A 21,264-nucleotide genomic window follows, 5' to 3' on the forward strand; every position below is an offset into this window, starting at 1 on the left:
TAAATCACATTAAAACAGGCCATTCAACATTTTCTGACTCTAAAAAAGGGTTCCAAAGTTAAATTGGAGAAAAGGGTTTAAAAAAAATGGCCTTTTCATGAAGCAATCATAATGTGACAGTTCATAAAACATCTTATCTGATATACAGTGGTCATTACTAAAAAGTTTGCACTTGCCAACAACTAACAAAATGTAGTTATCAGACATTTTAGGCTACTTATACCTTTCAAAAAGAAGGCTGTAAGTGTTATTCTGAAACTTTGGTTTGAGATGTGTTTGCAAACTTTTTGTATTTTAAGTGTGGCCATTATATAAGTATTTTTATTTATTTAATTATTATATGAGTTTACTGATTTGCATGCAATCAGGGATCCTGGGAGAAGAAAGATACTTTAGAAAAAAAATTCTGAGAATGAAGGGAAATGCTGAATGATCCCATGACAAACATGCTTTTCTTGTACAATAAAATAACATTTTCACCTGAAAACACAATAAAATGGCTGATCGTTATTTGCCCATCTTCAGTGTTGCAATAAAATATTTGAATCCCTTTAAAACTCACACCTGCTTTTCAAGTATATTTCAAACTCTGGTTGAGATACAGAGGAATGTAATCCTTTATGAGTGAGTAGAGGCAAAAATGTTCTACAGGACCATGTGGTCTTTCTGTGGATGGAGTTTCCAGTATATTCACAAAACACACACTGTGTATTTCTCATGTAAAATGTTTAGGTTGAGGATAATACAGGGTTAGTAATATATTCCAGACAAGTGGTTCTTTCCTTTTCATAAGTGTATGCATCATATAAACCAGTTCCATCAGTTTATATTCATTTGAACAGATTAACTTTAAAACTGGTAGAAAGTTGTCTTCCAATGATGATTTTTCTTCTATTATAAGTAGCACTTGTTGAAAGTTCCCAATAGAAGTTTTAAAAAGGAATTTTTAAAGTTTTAAGTTATATGAGGTCAGAATAGGCAATAAAAGTCCCAAGATTGTGATGGCATTCTTTTAAGATAATAATCTTATTTTAAGATATGAAAATACTGAAACAATCATGCCAGTATAAGAATTAATTATACCATAATTCATCAGTGCATAATTTATCAAAACAATAGAGATGGTTAGATGCAACCTAATATTCCTGTATAAGATATAACTACATACTGTACAATCGTTCCTTTTTTATAATTCTTTTTACATTTAGTCCTCATCCAAATTAAGCTGAGTACTTTGATGTATGAATGGCTTTAGGAAATAAACACAACTCACGACAGGGCTTTATTACTGCTACTGCACCACCATGGCATGCAAGTAACTATGTTGTCAACTATAAACAGTAAAATGTCATCATCTTCCTGAAATAAAAAGAACATAAAAAATACAGATATAATAGTAAACATCAATTATCGCTTTATATCTTTCATATGTACCAAAAGTCTATCATGAGACATTTATACCTCTGTATCACTCTCCTGCACTAGTATGGTGGCAAATTTGGAGTTGAGAAACTATACTTTCAACAACCTTGTACAAAACTACTAGTTTCATATTATACTGCTGTCAATGTGTAATGTGTAAATGAGAATATGACACATCTGCTACTTACCCCTTAACATTCTCTTGCTCTTTTATATATATTAATAAATTTTGAGTAAATAAAAAGACTGAGGGCCATTAAAGCTGTTTGCTGGGTTATCTGTTGTGGTTACTGAACCCCCAAAAGACTAATGTCCCTTGGAAAGGAAACTCTTTCATCTGCTTCTTGTTGTTGAGTACTGACTGTGTGAGGTTCCATACTGGATGTTGGATTTGAGAACCACTGTTGGAAGCAACTTGGATTTCTAAGTATTTATTTATTTAATTAATTTATGTAACGGGTATGAAAGTGAGAAGGAGATGAAATTCTGCATCTGGGAGGGAAAAAATCCATACTGTATTATAAAACAAAGGCCAAAGTGCTGACTGGGATTTATTTCTTCTGCTTAGAGGTCAGGACAATATGTAGATACCAGCAAATTTCAAAATTGAAATGGAAACAGGTTGAATAACAACAAGTTCAACTCTTCTTAGACTTGCAATCTTGGAGACTGTCTCAGAAAAAAAAAAAAAAGGAAATTTTACTGCAGAAAAAGCTTTTCCATGCTCAATTAATTTTGCTAATCAGTTAGCTGGCATGGAGGACCCTCGTTGTAAAATATATCATTCTGAATTCAGGACAAACTCTTAGGTACAGAGACATGAAAGCCCCCCATCACTCTGCTGCAGCACAGATTATGTATATGAGGTGTTTTCAGTGTAAAGAAAAACAATCGTGAAATGCTCAAATTATTCTATTTTAATGGAATTATCTTTCAAATATTAACATGTGGTGTTCTTGGGTTACACCTATGCTAAGTTCAAAAGCTGCCTATCTATGTCAGGCAATGATAAAAGAACATCTAAATCCAAATGATCCTTTTCAGTTCCTGCTTGCTGGAAAGAAATTTTCATGCTGATTACAAGGAAGGAACTGTACAATTCTTGTTGTTACATTAAGCTATACAAAAATTTCCCTTAGTTTTCTGGAATTCGCTCGGTTTTCAATTATACAATTTGCTTCTACATTACAAAACAATGTAAAGTTTTTCGTAGTTGTGTTCAAGGATTTTCTCTGCTCTGATATGTTCAGGATTAAGAATACTAGGTATTTTATTTAGTATTTTGTTGATACCAGGATCCATTCTTTTTATTAAAGCTCATCAAACATACTCACACCTACCATAGGTTTGTTCTGCTTTGGGGTATAGCAGGCTGTGTGACTAGAACAGAGCACAGTACCTCATATGTTCATTCATAGATATGCCTCCATAAAAAACTGAGGCTGTAGTAGAGCTTTCAATGGAAGCCATTTAAAAAGAAAACATTACAGAATATACAATTGTAGTTTTTGAATCTCAGACACAAGTTCCTTGACGTGTTGAAAGGTGATGTTTTCGATTTCTGACTCCTGAATTCTTATCTTTACAGTCCGCAGGCTTCTGTTGTGAAATGTCTATCAGTGCACTTGCAATTGCAAGACCTGTAAGATAAATAAAGGAAAAACAAAATTTAATGCTCAGCTTTCCTGAGAAGAATTCCAGAGCAGTGTGATGGTTCCTTTCATGCCAAGTTTTTTACTTTCCCAGAAGTGATCAGTTTTATTTCAGACTTAGATAAGAAGTTCTCACTTTCTTAAATGCTACCTAGTGAAGAAACAGTGGAAGGAAAAAAGTGCTGTTAAGACACCAGACTGGAAATCAGGGGAACTGACTGTTATTGATTTGCTGTGTGATCTTAGCATGACCTCTCTTTATCACCATTTTCTTGGTTATATGGACCAGCAGCTCTCTGACAAAGATTTTCACTTATTAAATGTTTGTGAATTGCATTTAGGAATGGATAAAACTATCCAAAAGTAAGAGAGAAATGGAGACCACAGTTAGAACAAAATTTTATCCTTGAATATTTGCCTTTGCAATGTATATGCCTCCCTAATTGGGGAATATTCAGAGGAACAAAAAGATAACTGTCTTTCCAGAAAGCACAGATTTGTGAAAAGGCAGTGAAACATGTTGGTGTTGGCCTGGGTAAATTCTAAATGCTGTCAACTCACCAAAACTCTTCTTTTTCAGATTCTGGTTAATTTGTTGATATCTCATGACCTTTTATTATCCTAACAGGGTATTACCAAGGGCATGGACAGGCATGCTTAGGAATCATAGAATATCCTATGTTGAAAGGGACCCACAAGGATCACTAAGTCCAGCTCCTGGCCCTGAACAGGAAAACCCCAAGAATCACACCATGTGCATTGTCCAGATGCTTCTTGATCTCTGGCATCCTTGGTGCTGTGACCACTTCCTTGGGGAGCCTGTTCCAGTGCCCAATCACCATAACCTTTTCCTAATCTCTAAACTAAACCATCCCTGACACAATATCAGGCCATTCCCTCCGGTCCTTTCACTGGTCACCAGAGAGAATAGATCAATGTCTGCCCTTCCTCTTCTCCTCACAAGGAGGTTGTAACTGCAATGAGGTTTCCCTTCAGTCTTTTCTCCATACTGAACAGACCAAGTGACCTCAGCTGCTCCTTGTTTGGCTTCCCCTTTATACCTAAGAAATTAGTAGGTTGAGAATTTAGTCTTCCATTTGCTTGTTACTTCAGCCTTTCTAGAAATTACTGACTTCTGCAGATATCCTGTGATTAGAACGTGCTTAATACATGGCAGTTCTGAGTTTTTAAGTTCACACAGGTGATATTGCAATCAAATGAAATAGGAGTATTCACGTTATTCATATGTTCTACTGCAACAAAATCATGGCATCTACATACACCCATAATGTAGGTAATGCTGCCCAGTAAATTTCAATTTCCAACTACTCTACAAGGAAACATTTGAAAATACTTTTCACCATGTCTAATAGACCGTTATTCTCAAGCCAATATCAAACTCAATTTATCTATTACACAGAATCCAATTTTGCAATATTTTTCATGCAATCCCTTGTCACGGCACTTTTCTATTAAGAAACTGTGCAAAAATTGTTTTTCACTTACAAGTGTTGCTACAGTTTTCTTTCTTAGTATATGCTATACAGTCAGATCTGGTTCAGGTTTCCAGTATCCTGAAAAAATCTATGCTATTGCACCTGTAACACTACCTTTCTTAACTCATAAAAAAGTTGCAAGAATTAATTAATGTGCCTACAGCTTTTCAAAATGCATGGCACTGTAAAACGCTAAGTACAATTATCATTGATACATTTCTAGATACATAAGAGCCAAGATTAATCAAGTCGTTTTTTCTCACATACACAGAGAGTGATGAAGGCATGAGCTAGTGATGCCTTAAATTGGACTTTTGACAAATTAACTTTTTGAAATCATTGAGGCACCTTTAAAGTATTAGCAGTATGTAGTATTAGCAAATTCAGGGATAAAACCTAAATAACATTTTAATGATTGCTTACATGTAATCCCATCTTTAACATCTAGGCTTAGGGAGTATGCTAAACAGAAGGACAATTATTAGTAAAGATTTTCCACCTTTTATAAGATATTTTAGAATATATTTGAAGCTTTTAAACTAACCTCCCTTGACATAACAATTAAAAAACCGGAAGAACTATTTCTTTCAAATCTAACACTACATACTGGGATATACTGGCATGTTTATGGAGTTCCATTAAAATTGAGTCACTCCAGGAGATCATTTTTCAAAATGTCACACAAATAATCTGATGAAATTCATTTATTATGTTCCCTACACCCAGCGTAGTTCCTTGTTATCAAAGCAGTACAATTAACTGGGGGAACAATTCATTATTTCAGAGTGGCAGTCTAAAAGAATTTCATTTACCAAGTCAAGCTTATGCAAAGACACTTCAAGCAAGCAGACTTTACATCAAAATATAACAGAAAAAATTGCTGTGACTTAAATATTCAATAAAAGAAAAAAAACCAAAACAAAACATTCTCTTGATTTTACAGGTTTTTTATCTAGGTAACAAATGTGAATACATTTATAGTCATTGAAGTTGGAACTGTAAATCGTAAAGTGATTTATATGTGTTACCTCAATTCCAAAGTTATTACATTTACCTGCCTTCTCTGAGTGCTGCTATTTAAATATCTTACCTAATATCCAAACTGATATTTTCCAAATCAGTACATGGTCTCTGGTTGCTTCTGACTCTTGAGTAATGTGGAGGAAAGGAACAATGGAATCAGTATGTATCCCACATGGAGAATCAATAGGTGACATTCAGTAGGCTAATTTCTGGAAATCCAAGCCTAGCTGCAGAACCAGACCTATTTTTAAATTTAGTTTGTTTTTCTACTAAATGTTATAGAAATAACCTGACCTAGTTCTAAGCAGATAAAACTATCTCTAGCTTGTTTTAAGGATATGTATGCATAGATCATTAAGAAGTGAGCCCGGTCACATACGTAAGTGGAAAGTATATTTTTGTAAGAGATAATTGCATCCACAGTGAGAAAAATACCAGAGAAAGCAATATGAACTTATCTTTAGCAGAACTATTGTCTTTTCTAATGGAAGTTAAATGGTAACAGTTTATTCTCAGGAAGTGTCTAATCATAAAATTACTGGTGTGTGAATTGTTTCCCTTTTTTTTTTTTTACAATAATGCAGAACCATTAATAAGTAGAGGAATAAAATACAGCATATCAAATGAGATTACCTCGAAAAGTGCATTCCCAATTTATATACAAACAGCACTTTAATTCTGCATTCGAACAAAAGCATCTGAAAAAGTCATTCATTTTGAGATCCTCTCCTCCCAGTCTCTGTAAAAACAGGCAGCACTATATATTTTAATTTTGCAGCAAAACAGCTTCATTAGGCGTGAAAGGTTAATTGCAGGTTTAAGTGCAGTTCGGGGAGCAGTGCACGGGTCTGTGGTGAATAGCACAGTCTGCTACAGGAAGGCTGAGTGCTATAAACTGTTTGCCCTGCTGAAATGTTTTACTACCTCATTTACTAACTGTCTTCTTTTACTGCTTGTATTTGTAGTTCTTCTAAACCTTTAATAGCTACAGTTTTATTTCACTGTAATCAGATTTAAATGGAAATACCCATGCTGGGATGTTTAAACATTTTTCCTCTGATTGTATACAGCTACAAAAAAACACCCCTTACATTGAAAAAGTTAGTCTTACATGCTGGCGTGCATATTTAAAACCTTTTTTCCTCCTCTATTGTTCATTTTAATGAGAAATGCATTGAGTTCTTACTATCCCCTTTGTTAAAAGTGAGGGAACAAAGAATGACCTCAGATTCATGGTTAGACAGGTAACTAGAAATGTTTTTCTCAATTGAATATGTATTATTCAGACATAACATTTGGATAGATGTCTTCATTTGATTAAATTTCTACACATGCCATTGTTATGCAGAATCAGAACATTCAGAAACCTGAAGACAATAAAATGAGTCAGGTAGATCAATTAGATTTGTTTGACATTTTAACCAAAATTATAGTCACTGCTTAAGGTGACTTTAAGCAACGAAAATAAAATGCCAGCTGCCATACAGAGACTTAAACAGAAAAGAGTGGGTAAATGCTACACTATTAAAGTCATGGCTTCACCCTTCAGTGCCCAGAAGTCTTTGTGTTACTTCCATTTGTTTATTCTTTAAAGACATGTTACTGTACATGCTCACCTCATAGTGGACAGAGTCCTTTTATCATAAAGGATCTAATATTCAAAATCTTTCCATTGTAGAAGATGTAATGCCCATGGATATCTGTAGAAATGAATCTGAGCTGTTTGAAGATATACTAAGTGATAAGAATTACAGTCTGTGGTGCCTCATGAAGGTGACCATAGCACACAGTGAAGCCAGTGAAGATAATTTCTTGCTCATCAATAAAACTATTATTATGTGGGGAATTTTAATGAATTCTATCATTTATCAATATTTCAAATCTATAAAAATACTGTTTTATAAATACACAATGTATATTATATGTGCATAACTGACCTTTGTATACAAGTCCCTCAGTTAATAATGAAGTTTTGTATTATCTATTTCTTAATTTGATGAAGCAGATCACATTCACCATAACCTTTATGGATGCATACTAGGACTGCACACATTTATTCTTCATAGAAACTAAATATGTTGATTATGATGAGTATAATAGTGGAGGAACATAAAATTCTAGATGATTGTAACTAGGCAAGTGTTTCTGAATACCCACTGAAAAAATTCTCTTAGTTTCTGTAAGACATTGTGCTAGAAATAGTCTTATTCAATTTAGTTTGGTAATATTTTCAAGATTTTCTGGTTCTCCCTGTACTTTTCCTGTGTTCTCAACCAAACTGTCTCCAAGCAGACCAACTCATGCTTAATTTTCATGACTGAAAAGGGCAACGTGCCATTTGTGCTACGTACACCTTTGCTATAGTCAAGTCATGTTGGGAGATATCCAAAAGGTACATAAAATGGAACCAGAGTAAAACTTGGTATTCAAAAGCATGATCCACAAAACCTCCTCCTAAGCAAGTACAAACCTGATACTCGAGTGCCTATTTTCCAGGAGACAAATTAAGAGTCATTTGAAGTTCAAGACTGTACATGGCTAGAGGAACACAACAGATCTAAGTTCACTTCAGAGTCAGAAAATAGTAAAATCCGTCATGTGTATCCAAGTTTCCTGATCTGGCAGGTGTGCCTAGACAGTATCCAGAGATCGCAGACTTAGTCACAGAGAAAAATAATCATAAGCAACTGCCAAGAAGAATAAGTGTCTTCATAACCTGTCATATTGAATGTTTTTGTATTTGAATTAGATTATTTTTAAAGGACAAGCTGACAGCACCTCAAAATCACAGCCTTTTTATGGGCTTCTCTTCCTGTTTGGTGCATGAATGTGTATTTTAAGTTGACACCACTCTTACTATAAGAAAGATATATTAAACAAACTAAACTAACTAGGAAATTACTTTGGGGAAGTAACCCCATCATTTTTTTTTCAGTGATAATTTTTGCTAGATGGGAAGACAGCCAAGAGGCCAGGAGGTATGTTTTTCTTTTCTTACGCATATAACTTAATTAAATAAGTAAAATACGAGACAGAGCTTAGACCATAACAATAATAAACTAAATAACAATTGTGTGGAATTAAATAGCCACACACTAGTAGAGGGAAGATGTCATGCTCCTTTTTATTATACCTTTGCTATTTAGTAATAAGAGCTATTTGTAAGGGACTAAGAAATTCTTATTCCCAGAATAGACTTATAAATTACCTGCTGCCAGTTTGTGGGAAATACAGACTATACAATAAAGTGCCTTTTAAGAAAGTTCAGCCTTTCCCAAACTTTCTCATTTTGAAAAGGAAATGGCCCTACATATTAGTGTGAAATACTTGTGTTCCAAGGGGCCAGTAGCGAATTTTTTTTCAGTATGCATTTAGGCAGTTCTCCTTCCCTTTCACGGTGAGATATCTGTAGTTTAGTCTGTAATCCAGGTCTGTACAACATCTGGTGCCTTTAAACTATCCAGCCTGCCAGTGGCTAAGAGACAGCACGAGTTTTTTGGCGTCTCTGGATATGGATGTGCAGGGTTTGACAATGCACACCTCAAAGTGTCCTGATGAATTGGACCTAGGGAGGAGTTGGAGACACTGTGGTAGTGGGATTGGGACAATCTAATATTGATTAACTGAAGATTTTTTTTCTCCCACTCTCTTTTCTCATCTCGAGCCCTCCTGAAACACAAAAATCATAGAATAATAAAATTGTTTAGATTGGAAAAGATCCTTAAGATCATCAAGTCCAAGCATTAGCCTAACACTGCCAAGTCCACCATAAACCGTGTCCCTAAGTGCTACATATAAAAATAAGTATTAAATACCTCCAGGATTGGTAATTTCACCACTTCCCTGTGCAGCCTCTTCCAAATCCTGACAACGTTTTTGGTGAAGAAGTTTTTCCTGATAGTCACTCTAAACCTCCCCTGGTGCAACTCGAGGCCAATTCCTCTTGTCATACCGTTTGTTACTTAGGAGAAGACCCAATCTTGCTACACCCTCCTTTCAGGTAGTTGTAGAGTGATAAGGCCCCCCCGAGCTTCCTTTTCTCCAGACTAAACACCCTCAGTTCCCTCAGCTGCTTCTTCACTGATTAATTTTAAAAAGAGCTAATATGAGACTATTGGATTTATCTGGACTGAATTGTCAGACCTGTACACCAATCCAACCTGTGCACCTTGCCCAGGGAAGACAGCACAGATGGAAGTAGAAATGCACTTATTCTAAGAAGAGGTAGAGGAAGATTGAGATCATGTCTGACCTGAGCTGGGAGAGCACCCCTCATCTGAAGCTGCATAAGAGATGATAGGCAGGGAACAGTAAGTCATGGTGGGTCTTGATGATGAATGATTATATTTGAGGCAAGGGAAAAAGGGTTTGAATGGACCTACTAGAAATTATTTCTTGATTAAAAATAAATAAATTAGAGAAAGATCTAAAATAAAACTGACTAAAACATTATTAGTTCAGTGTGGCAGTAATGCAAAAGTAAGCTGCAGAGAAGCAGGGCAAAGGCTTTTGTTTTGAGATGCAGAGGGAAGACAGTGTTTTGGAGAAGCTTCAGCAATGGAAATCAGCAAGATGCACTTTGGTGGTGAGGAACACAAGGAATGACAGTCAAAGAATACTTGGGCAAGATTGAAGGAACAGGAAGGGGCAATAGTGTCATAAATATAGACTCAAGGGAAAACACTGGAATACAAATTAATAGGAAGAAATGTAAAATGCTGTGGAAATGAAAAATGACTACATAAAACTGGTCTTTAACCTAACCTGTTGCTGAAGGGTAACCCAAATCCAGGTGTATGGATTCCACTATTAAGACTTCCACTACAGACAAATGATTTCTACATGAAAAGAAGTCAATGCACTTTCTACAAATAAAGGGAGAAATTGAACTGCAGATACTTTCCCAAGATCTCTGACACCTTACTTTGACAAAAAAATCTTTAAATTGGAAGAGTAAAGAATACCTTAATCTATAATGCTTAAACAACATTACTAGGTATATTATCTATTTCTTGGACCCAAATACATTGGGGATTTCTGGTAAAACTTGTCACAGACTAGACCAGTAATAATATGACAGATTAAAAACTAAAAAAAGAGAAATAAAGAAAAAAATTTGTAGTTGACTACCAAGTCTGAAGATAAAACTTTCTTCTCAAAAGCTCTTATTTGACTCACTTTAGATATTACAATTGTCTTGGAAAATGGTTACAGTTAGACTAGTTTAGTAAGAGTTCCTAAAGCTGCAATACTTGCCAGAACTAAATTTCGATTAATAAAGCAGTCATCACATTTAGTCAGGAAATAAGCTTTCTCACACAATAGCAGAGCTAAGAGAATTAAAGCATTTCATGTTTTTATCTATGAAGATTTACCTTGTTACAAGTGATCTATTGTTAGACTCTTATTTTATTCCATTACTGTAATTTTTGGCCCTTGGACCACATGTGGTCATTACAGAAATCTGACAATACCCCTAAATATTCCATTATCTTTCTCAACACAGCTTATTCTATAGAAAATCATGGCAGATTTTTGTATGAATAATTGCATCCCATGAGACTTTCTCTACTCTGCATTTTTGAATATAAGTTGTGGAAACTCAAACAGGTGTATCAGCAGTGAAATGTTTACATTTTTAGGAGGGGGGAAAAGCAAGTTTAGAGGTTATATAATATTTTCAGAAACATCAATCAAGTACATAAATGGCAAATCAGCTTTAGTTAACAAAATATATGTTATTAGCAAAATTAGAATTTTGTTTTTAACCGAAGGATATTAAAAACACTTAAAAAGGAATATTGTAATTATAATATGTGCAAACCTTATGCAGATTAATTCCTCACTGCTCTGCCACTGCAGATTAAACATCATGTGTTAAAATGCAAGTAATTACACATTTTTTCTATAATGGACAGTAATATTTGAAACATTTGGATTACATTTTCAGTTTGATTACATCTCCTTTCGATTGAATCATTTATCCATATGTTATGAAGAACATCTCTATTCTTGTGATGTTGTGCAGCCGTTTAATTTGTTTTCAAGAAAATCACTATAAACTAATTTGCTACTCTGCAAGAATTTGGTGAGATGCATTAATCATGCCAGAATCTAATTTGGTCTTCTAAACCTATTTCTGTAGAAAAGAAAAAAAGCCTACTTGGAGTAGTGAAGAAGCTCTATTTTCACTTACTTTCAGCGACACCTGATTTAATACAAACAAAATTATAATAGGTTTTATTTAGAAGTCAGTATCACAGTTGTGACCATTTGGGGTTAGTTTATGAACCTCTCTGTAGTAATTAGACACATTTAGATTGCAGAAGTCTACTCAGCTTGGCCCACTCGAGGTTACTGGTATAACATTATTTTACTCTTTGTCTCAATCTCTTTTTATTTGGATCATGGGCACAAATCAGAGAAAAACTGAAGATATGAAAGCTGTAAAAAATTTGTGAGCTTGAGTTACAGCATTTTTAAAGCTTTTTACTCAAATCCATTCATGCAATTGGCTGCTTTAACCACTGCGATGAAAGCTAAAGCCTCACTATACATCATGAGTAGGATGAACACCTGTGGGACAGAGATTTATCATCTGTATAAACAGAGCATGATTGACCATTATTGCACTGCTGAACTATATTTCATGTAATTAAGTAATCAGAATATCTGCACGTGTGTGTGTGTGTGTGCAGATCTGTTTACATTTGGGAAACAGAGGACAGGTTGGAATACAACTGAGCAATCAGGAGAAGAGTTAGAAGGAGAAAAGAGCAGTTTTCACTGGAGTTTGCTTCCCTCCAGAGGGGCCTTACTTGCAAGGGATGATTTAAAGCAGATCTCTTTCTGTCTGTAGAGGAAATCTGGGGTGATAAACCTCACCAAGTGAAATTTAGTTTTTATGAACACCTCCCTGATGTTCCATCTGGGTGATTACAGATTTGCAGCTTTACTACTCTCCTCCTCAAGACAAAACACACCACCTTAAAGACAGTAGGTTTAAGGGCCTGAAAGGGGCCAATTCTGCTCATGCTGGAGATAAAAGAAGACTACTTACATTATCATTTACTTTTAAGGAAGAAGATTAGAACAATAGTCCGCAAAGATCCTTTTTCTCTCTCTTGCACCTTTATTTTGCAGGTGCCAGCTTTTTTTTTTCACTGTCAAAAATTTTTTTAAAACCAGAAAGTATTGAAGATGTTCATATAAAGAAATTATTATAGTTCACCAGAAATTCAATAGGGTTGCAGGTTAATCAGTAGTAGGCATGATACTGAATTTTCATTTAAAAGTATTGCTTTTGAAGGTTGACTTGTCCATTTCCACCATACTGATGCAATATATTGTCACTCTAACTACTGTTTTGCTGCTAATTTGTTTCTGGCCAAATAAAAACGCCAGTTTTCAGTATTCTGCTGATTTCCACAATTAGAGATTCAGAACATCCCCAGCTACACAGCCAGCAGTCACTCTGACAAAACAAACGATCTTGGGAGTGTAACACAGAATTAAGCCAACAGGACAGAAAGCGTGCCAAGAATTTTGAACCATATCACTAAAGTGACAACTTTAGGGTCCTCAGAATCTCTGACACAAGGGTATTTGTAGTTTCAGTACAATTAATGTCTGAGAACAATGAAAAAGAAAAGAAAAGGAAAAAGAAAAAAAAAAGAAAAATACACAAATGCCCTGCTGTCAGTATTAGGGTGGCTCTGTCAGCAGAGCCAGCATCAGGTTATACAGAACATTGATTTTTACTAATTCCAGCAGAAAATCTTGGAAAATGCTGAAAAGTTGTCACCATAAAAAAACATGTTAAGCCTGAAAGATTTTATACAAATTGCCCTACCAGAATTATGGTCAGCACTGAAGGAGAATAATTCTGAATGAGAATCCAGGTAAACTACCCAGCTACTCATTTATTCTTTACTGAATCTTCTATTTTACACTGAAAACACTATGTTATGACTATAACAGGCAAAATGACAGACTTAGACCTGTCAAATTGTATGGAAATGGGATTCCATTTTAAACACTGACTATTCCTAATTGATTACATACACTTACTTGGTCCTGAACAGTCAATATAGATAAATATCAGCAAAATTATAGCAGAAGAGCCCCATTTCTGTTTGTGTGACATATGCAGGTAGAGCAAATGCCTGAAACTGTGAGATAGTAATACAATGACTGGTATCACTGTAAATATATTACATGCCCTAGGCATGTGTCCTAGTTTGGAGAGGAAGAATTAGAAAACTGACAGTACATAGTCACAGCTTGCTAGCTAGCTCTATGTGTACTCAGAATCAACAAGTAGCACTCATTGTCCCATTCACTCATTAAAAAAATTTAAATTAAAACAACAACAACAACAAAAAAAAAAACAGAACCAAAAACAAACCAACAAAAAACTCTATTCTGGTAAAAAGATTACCAAACTATAACTTTTGCCATTTAAAACATTTGTCTAAGTGCCCCTGGAAAAACCTGAGAAAGATTCTCCTGACACACCAAATTCACGTTCCATGTTTCTCCTTTTAGAAACAACATTCACCAGAGACACAGGAGCTGTGAAATATTCCTCTCTTGAGATCAAATTTGGCATAAATCTCAGCCTGATTTGCACATCTCCTCTTAATACAGCAAAATAAGATCTCTAACTCATGGCCTGTCGAACAGGACTCATGCTACTAAATGGATGTGAAAAATAAAGGTAGAAATCAAGTGAAAGATACAGTCCAGAAAATCTCACTAAGTCCATTTCTCAACAATGTGAGCTCCCTGAAGAGGCACTCAATGAAAATACACGGTCAGATACTGAATAGTTACTGCAGCAGCCCATCCTCATCACCAGTCATGCAAGGAAGAAATGGCAGAAATGAAACCAGGGAGAAGATGTGTTAAGAGATACATATTGCTTGGAGTTTTCTAGTGTCAGGATGGTTCTTTGAGGTAACGGACAAAATTCAGAGCAATTCTGTGCATTGTTCTTCCCGAAATTTTCATTAAAACCTGATGTGCCGTATAAAGCATCTCAGTGTCTTTTCATTCCAGGATGTGATTAGGAGCTAGTTTTCATTTATGCATTTTCAAAAAGCTTTTACTATGTGATGAAGGAGAAACAAACCTTCAGTAGGACATTAGAACTCCCTCACTGCAATTTTGCTAAATCTCCTGTCTGTTTTTTAAAAGCAGAAATTGCATGGAGTCTTCTATTTTCTATTTAGCTGCTGGCCTTCACCCCCTCTATTTTTTTCCCACATGCTTTTTGATCACATGTGAAAAACTTAGCTTCAGTTCCCTTATTTCCTGATTTTCTATATTTCAATTATACTTTAATGGCTATATATACAGTGATAATGATACAAGAGTGCTATGAATGAAATCTGTTTTGCACTATCCCAGCTTCTGAGAACTGCTACAATTTGAGTTGCTTTCTTCTGTAGCCCCTGAAGTGCCTTCTATAATATAATAACATAATAATATAATAATATAATAAACCCTGAATCTGCTCTCCCTTTCAAATGGAATCCAGCATTCTGTTTCCTATAATGCTGCTACATTATGATTTGCAACTATAAATAATTATCCTAAGTTATAAAGATATAATATAAAACTTTAAAGCAATATCATTAGACACCATACACTTGAGACTCTGAAGCTGCCATAAGCAAACACTGATTTTCAAAAAGAATAGAAAAGAACGTGATAATGAAAAGCATAGTTCCTTGCTGCAATTTTGGGTGCAAAGAATGAAAAAAGCAGGAAACCAGTGGCAAACTACACCTTGTTTCTGAAAGATGGGACACCACATTTTATGGCATTTATCTTAAAAGGTAGGGGGAAAAATTGGACTTGGCAACGCTTAAAGTTCAGGAATATAAGGTATTATGCCCCAAAAGGGGAAGAGTTAGAGACAAGAGGGATTGATATAAACCTTTGAAAGGCCTCTGTCCAGATGTGTGACACTGTGAGTTGATTTTTGTTTGTTCTATCTTGTCTGGACAAGCATTCAGTATAACGACAGTGGAATATATAGGATTCCTACCTTTTTCCTACACTACTTTCCAATGTCTTCCTTCCAAATAGCCCTTCATTTTCCATTTTTATTTTTGCTCCTTCTTCTTCTGTTAAGCTTCAGCCACCACATTATTTAATTGTCTTTATAAAGTACTTAGTACATAGACTTCCATTAATCAGGAATTCTCTTTGTGAATCTGATGTTAGTTACTAAGACTACTTTAATTCCCTTCTACTGTCTTTCATCATTTTGGATTGTACTAGTGTGAGAAGATGGTGGTATGGTAGGTTTTAAAGGCTGAAAACATCCTAATAATCATTTATATTATTTGTCCTTCTCCTGACTTCTCATTTCAGTGAGCAATTCTTTTCCAAGAAAAACACACATCCACTATTACAAAGAGAGATAAAAATAACTGTTCAACATTTGAACTACGACCTAACTATTTCTTTAAGAGGAATGAAGTAGATTGTGAACAATCTAAATACAGCCAGCTTTATTTCATCATTTGATTCCCACATGTGCTTTAAGAACAATATTTCCATTCAAGATTTTAAAAGCTGTGTGCTAACTAGTGCACATTTTTCATGCAACTTTTCATCTTTGATGTGTTTAACGGTGCTTTCACTACTCCTGCTGCAAAAGGGACAAAAATGTGTTTTCTCACTGGGATGGCCTCAAGGATACAGCTATCCTTGTGAGGATACAGTGAAAGCTGTACATGAAGCTGCTTAATGTCCACAGAGGCTGAGGCAGTGGGGTTTAAGTCCTCTCCAGATCCACTGGGATGGATTTCAAAGGAAGGGAAGTAGGGCCAGGAGGTTCTGGCAAGAACAAACAGCTTTTAGGGTGAGGTGTGTCTGTGCTGTTCTCTGCTGAAGCTGCGTATGCTCAGTAATTCACAAAACTAGGTGCTTCCCCTAGGATGAAGTCATGATGGAGTCTTCACATTTTCATGTGGCTTCAGTCACAGGAGACTGACTTTTTACATGGGTAGATAGTGATAGGACAAGGGGTAATGGTTTTAAACTAAATGAGATTTAGATCCAGACATGAGATTTTTTTAGTGGAAAAAAAAATGCTTAACTATATATGAGCCTGTTAAGAGATCAAAATTGAAGGTCTGGCTTTAACAAGCTGATTTTTCACACTTTTCCCCCCTCCCAAAAGACTAGCTCTTTCAAGTCCTATTTTAGAGCTTTCATTTACAAATTCAATGTTTACTGACCTTTTCATACTGGTTTAAATATGAAGAGAAGAGATGTGTCCAGGGAAGAAAAATTGTATTAAAATCCTGAGCTTGTTATCTCCAAATTGCTACAAACAAATTAACTAATGCATGCTAATACAGTGTTTAGCTAGTTTGCTTAGGTCTAGTGCAATGACTATGTTTCCTAATGCCATCATTGAATGAGAGATGGGTTTGCATCACACCATAGCCAGGACAGCTCTCCTTAAAACATGATGTGCTTAACACCTGTGTATTCCTCATTGAAAATAATGTAAGTCTATTTAGGGTACTGACATTATTTGCAGAAGACATATTTTGAAATCAAGGTATGTTTTGAGTTACTGAAATATTGCAATATTAAGCAAAACCAGAATGGATTGGTTTTGGGCAGGTGGATGAGGATGGAGCTACAGACATTTCACCTAGAATGACTACTGTGTTCTGCATAAACTTCATGGGCGTTGATCCCTCACAGCAACTTCTCAGGGGGAAATAGCACAGAAAGTACTTGAGTTAGTGGAAAATTCTGTCCCCTCCCAGGACTGTCCATAACCTCCATCCTCCTTTGAGGAAAAATGTAACAGACCAAACAGACATTGCCTGTGGGCTTCCCAGAGGATCACACTCCATGGACGCTCAACTGGCATGTCCAGTTCCAGTGCTTGTAGGCTAGGTTATGTACTTGTTTGTACACCTCTCAGTGTAATGAAGTCTCTGACACAATGAGGACCCTGAAAGACTTGAGAATATAAATAATAATTAAAAAACTCCAGTCATAAACAGAAATCAAACTGGTAGCATCACAGGTACTAGTGGAGTTTTGAAATGACCACAAGGAAGCTGGTACAATATCATTAGCATAATGTATACTGAACCAGCTTGGAAAAAGTAATCTGGAAAAAACCCAGATTATAATGAATGAGCCTTTATTCCACATAGGAAAATGCTTCTGATACTGACAAAAGGAGGTAAAATATTTATCATTCTAGGATCACAGGGGACACACCAACAATATTAAGTCATGAGAGATTTTATTTGTGAATTGGCATTGTTTTCTGTCCCTTGTGTTACCACAATGATAAATGCTTTCCTTTGTGTAGGAAAGAAAGATGCTGGCTGTTCATTACACATATATTCATGCCACAAGTTTTTGAGATGTTTGGTTAAATTCTCATTAATACCAATGTTTATATTAAAGGTGCTAATAAGCATTTGGGCTGGGGGAAGCGTGTTGCTTAGTGTTTATTCCTCTTCCACAGTTTTATTTGAGAGTCTCCTTCATGATATTTTATTTTCTAGGGCAGATGAAACAAGATTCAGTTATCAGAGTTCTTAGGATAACTGTTGGGAATATTGCAGAAGCACAATGTGATCAAAGTGGATGGAAAAGCAATCCCCAAATGACTAAGGGCAAAACTGTGCCAGTCCCAGAATTACAGAAAGAGCTGATGTGTATGAGACATATTAAACAGTTGCATTTGAATTTTTAATACAGAAAATAAATGTTACAGCATTTTCATGAAGAATCTATTAGTCTTGAATGCAGCTCATCTGCTACTCCTTGCCGTGGATTATACCATTTACTTTTTATCCATCTTTAACTCCTACTGAACACTCAAGCAATTGCAATATCTGATAGGAGTTATGGACTTTTTCATATTTTCATATTTTTCTAACATTTTATGTTCTCAAAGGCTAGCACAGAGCCTTCCAGTGATCATATGAGAGTTAATATACTCTGTTGCCAACATTTTCAAATGCAAACAATACCTCCTGGTCTGGGCAATTCAGGATGAATATGGTGCATGACTGTGCCATCTAATGTGACTCAGCTTTGAGAGCTTCAGGGCTTGGCTCTGCCTTTGGTGTCCTAAGTACACAGGGTTGAATTTTTTTAGACAGTAAATACTGAATGTGTAAATAAATATATAACTAGTAATCTGATTTCCAAAGAAATATATATAAGCATGACCCCCAGAAAGGATTATTTTTAAATGGTATAATTCTGTGCATGCTCTGAGTGCTGAGCAAAAATTCCTAGAGTGCAGCCAATTTTATTGCACAGATTTCAATTCCTAGGTTGGATGCACTTAAGAATAGTATTTAAAATTACACAGAAATGTATTCTATGTATGTTACATCTTACAGCATGCATGGATAGAATGGCTCTTCAGAATAGCATGACTGGTTTTCATTTTCTTTTGGAGTGCAATTGCTATTACTGTTACTCAGCCATCTCCCTGTAACCTCCATCAGCCCCCATCAGGGATAAAATATCCACTGTGTTGTGTGTAATATGTGAGCACTGCAGCAAACAGTCTTAAACAACTTTTCACTTTGCTTAAATGTTCATGTTAATAGAAACATACTTTCAGACCTCCTTAACCCACAGGCTTTTAAATTCAGGCTGAACATGAAAATTTAGCTAGACTTTTCTTTTATGCAATAGCCTACTAAGCAATAAAAGTTCTGCAAATCACTACCAGCTCTCAGTTACACTGTGTAGTTCAGAGGCTTCAGATGATATTTCTGACATCCTGTTACACAGCTACTTTCAAGTAGCCCTTTGTGAATAGCTCTATTAATGATGTATAAGAAAGAACACAATCTACCTCACTCCTGCCTATCTACATTGGCCTTGCAGTTCTAACACAAGTAAAAAAAATACTGTTTTATATTAAAAACTGTCAATATAAATGTGTCATAAATCTATGGAGCAATAGGACTGCATTAATAACTTTGGGTTTTTTTTTTTTTTAGAGAACTGAGTTAAATAATTTTGAAAACTAGTATATGAAAAAGACACAAAATTCAATTATTTGAATTAGCACAAATTTTCCAGGAAACTTTTAGGACATATGCAAACAAACTTTTGTGTAGAAAATCACATGTACAGATATTACAACCAAAAGAAGTTTCCAGATTTTGATAGATTTCAGGCTGGATGTGTCAAAAGATAAGCCCTGATGCTGGCAGGCAGTCTCCCTTGAAAATTTAGATTCCATTTACAGAGATCTTCAGGTAAACCAATTTCTACTTTCACCTCTGCCTCCAAATGCTGGTCTCAAAGGACTTCATTTCAGCCAAGACCTGTCAAACCCCCAAATGCTTTTCATTACTGAATTCATTCTGTATGTTCTGTCAGCTGTGTTAAAATAATAAATTCACAACCAATTGTTTTTTGCAAAGGGAGAGAACTGCTTGAACTCATCCCTAATTTCATTATTTCAGCATGTAAATTTTTTTTTTACATATTTAAAATTGTAGTTTGAAGTCTTTGCTTTCTATGCCCTTTATGGGGTTTAAAATAGCAACAGGTTCAGAGAAGTTGTAATTAAAAATCATTCTCAGTAGAATGACTATGAGACACCAGGGGTATACTCCAGTCACTGCATCATTAATATTAATGGTAATTCACTCACAAACATCCAGCACAGACTAGGTGCCCTGGTGATCTTAATTGGTGCTATGAAATAATAAAATTATTTTTTACATTCTGGTGTACATGGGGGGAAATTCAGGACATTTCTAAAATTCCTCTGAGAGGTGATTTTGTACGCTTTTTTGTCAGAATCAAGGGAGGGTAATACACACAAGCCATAGTGATAGATTAAGAAGGCAGCAATGGTTATTTCACCCAAAAAGAGTCTTTTAAAATCGTGTGTGTAGAAAAGGAGCTTAGTTTGGATGAAGTAGTTGCAAGAACACCTTAATGGGGGACAAGAAAGCAATTAACAATGAAAAGTCACTGATGCAAAAGATAGTCCTAGAGATTAAAATCTTATTGAAACAAATGCTTCTCCATTTGATCATAATGAATTGAGCTGAAAGATCTGCAAAACCAGTTCACTGAACACATGAGAAGAAAATAATAATTTGTTATCCAATTATAGCACAAAGCTTTCTGCCCAACATACTGCTCTACAGCATTAGTTAAATAGAAATAATCTGAATAACACAATAGGAGAATTAGACATAATATTATTTGAAACTGTGATGTGATAATTATAAAAATATATACAGATATATCAGTTTTTACAGGACTTTAAAAACACAGGAAGAATATGCTTTCTCCTAAATGGATAAACAACACATTCAAGGGAACAGAGATGAAATGGGCATAGCAGGGAGAGATGAAGCTAATAGGGCAGGGAAGAAAGGGGCAGTGGTGGAGCTAAGCTGAGCATGGGGCAACTGGGACATAGTCTGAAATGAGATAAATTGCAGAGACAGAACTGTGAAAGACAGAGAGAGAACATTAAGAAGCAAAGATTGAGAGAAGTACATTACATGTGCGGGAACAGATTGCTTACATTAGAGAAATCCATCAGATCAAGGTAGATTGGGTTTTTGTAATGGGGACAAAGATCTCATATTCATCCCATCTGCCTTTAGGCACTTATCTGAGATATC

At 35.4% G+C, this 21,264-nt stretch overlaps 1 protein-coding gene across 3 annotated transcripts in view; it reads right to left on the reverse strand.

Annotated features, from left to right (window-relative positions):
- Positions 1 to 556: 556 nt before the first annotated feature.
- The window catches only part of ATRNL1 (attractin like 1), a 531,556-nt gene continuing 510,848 nt past the window's right edge, over positions 557 to 21,264 (reverse strand). For all 3 annotated transcript variants that reach the window (XM_027692113.1, XM_027692108.1, XM_027692107.1), the window contains one exon: positions 557 to 3,062. In XM_027692113.1, the coding sequence (XP_027547914.1) occupies positions 2,938 to 3,062 (125 nt within the window). In that variant the 3' untranslated portion in view covers positions 557 to 2,937. The remainder of the gene's footprint in view (positions 3,063 to 21,264) is intronic.

Source organism: Neopelma chrysocephalum, unplaced genomic scaffold (assembly GCF_003984885.1).
Source record: "Neopelma chrysocephalum unplaced genomic scaffold, ASM398488v2 Primary Assembly neopelma1_85, whole genome shotgun sequence".
Taxonomy (NCBI): domain Eukaryota; kingdom Metazoa; phylum Chordata; class Aves; order Passeriformes; family Pipridae; genus Neopelma; species Neopelma chrysocephalum.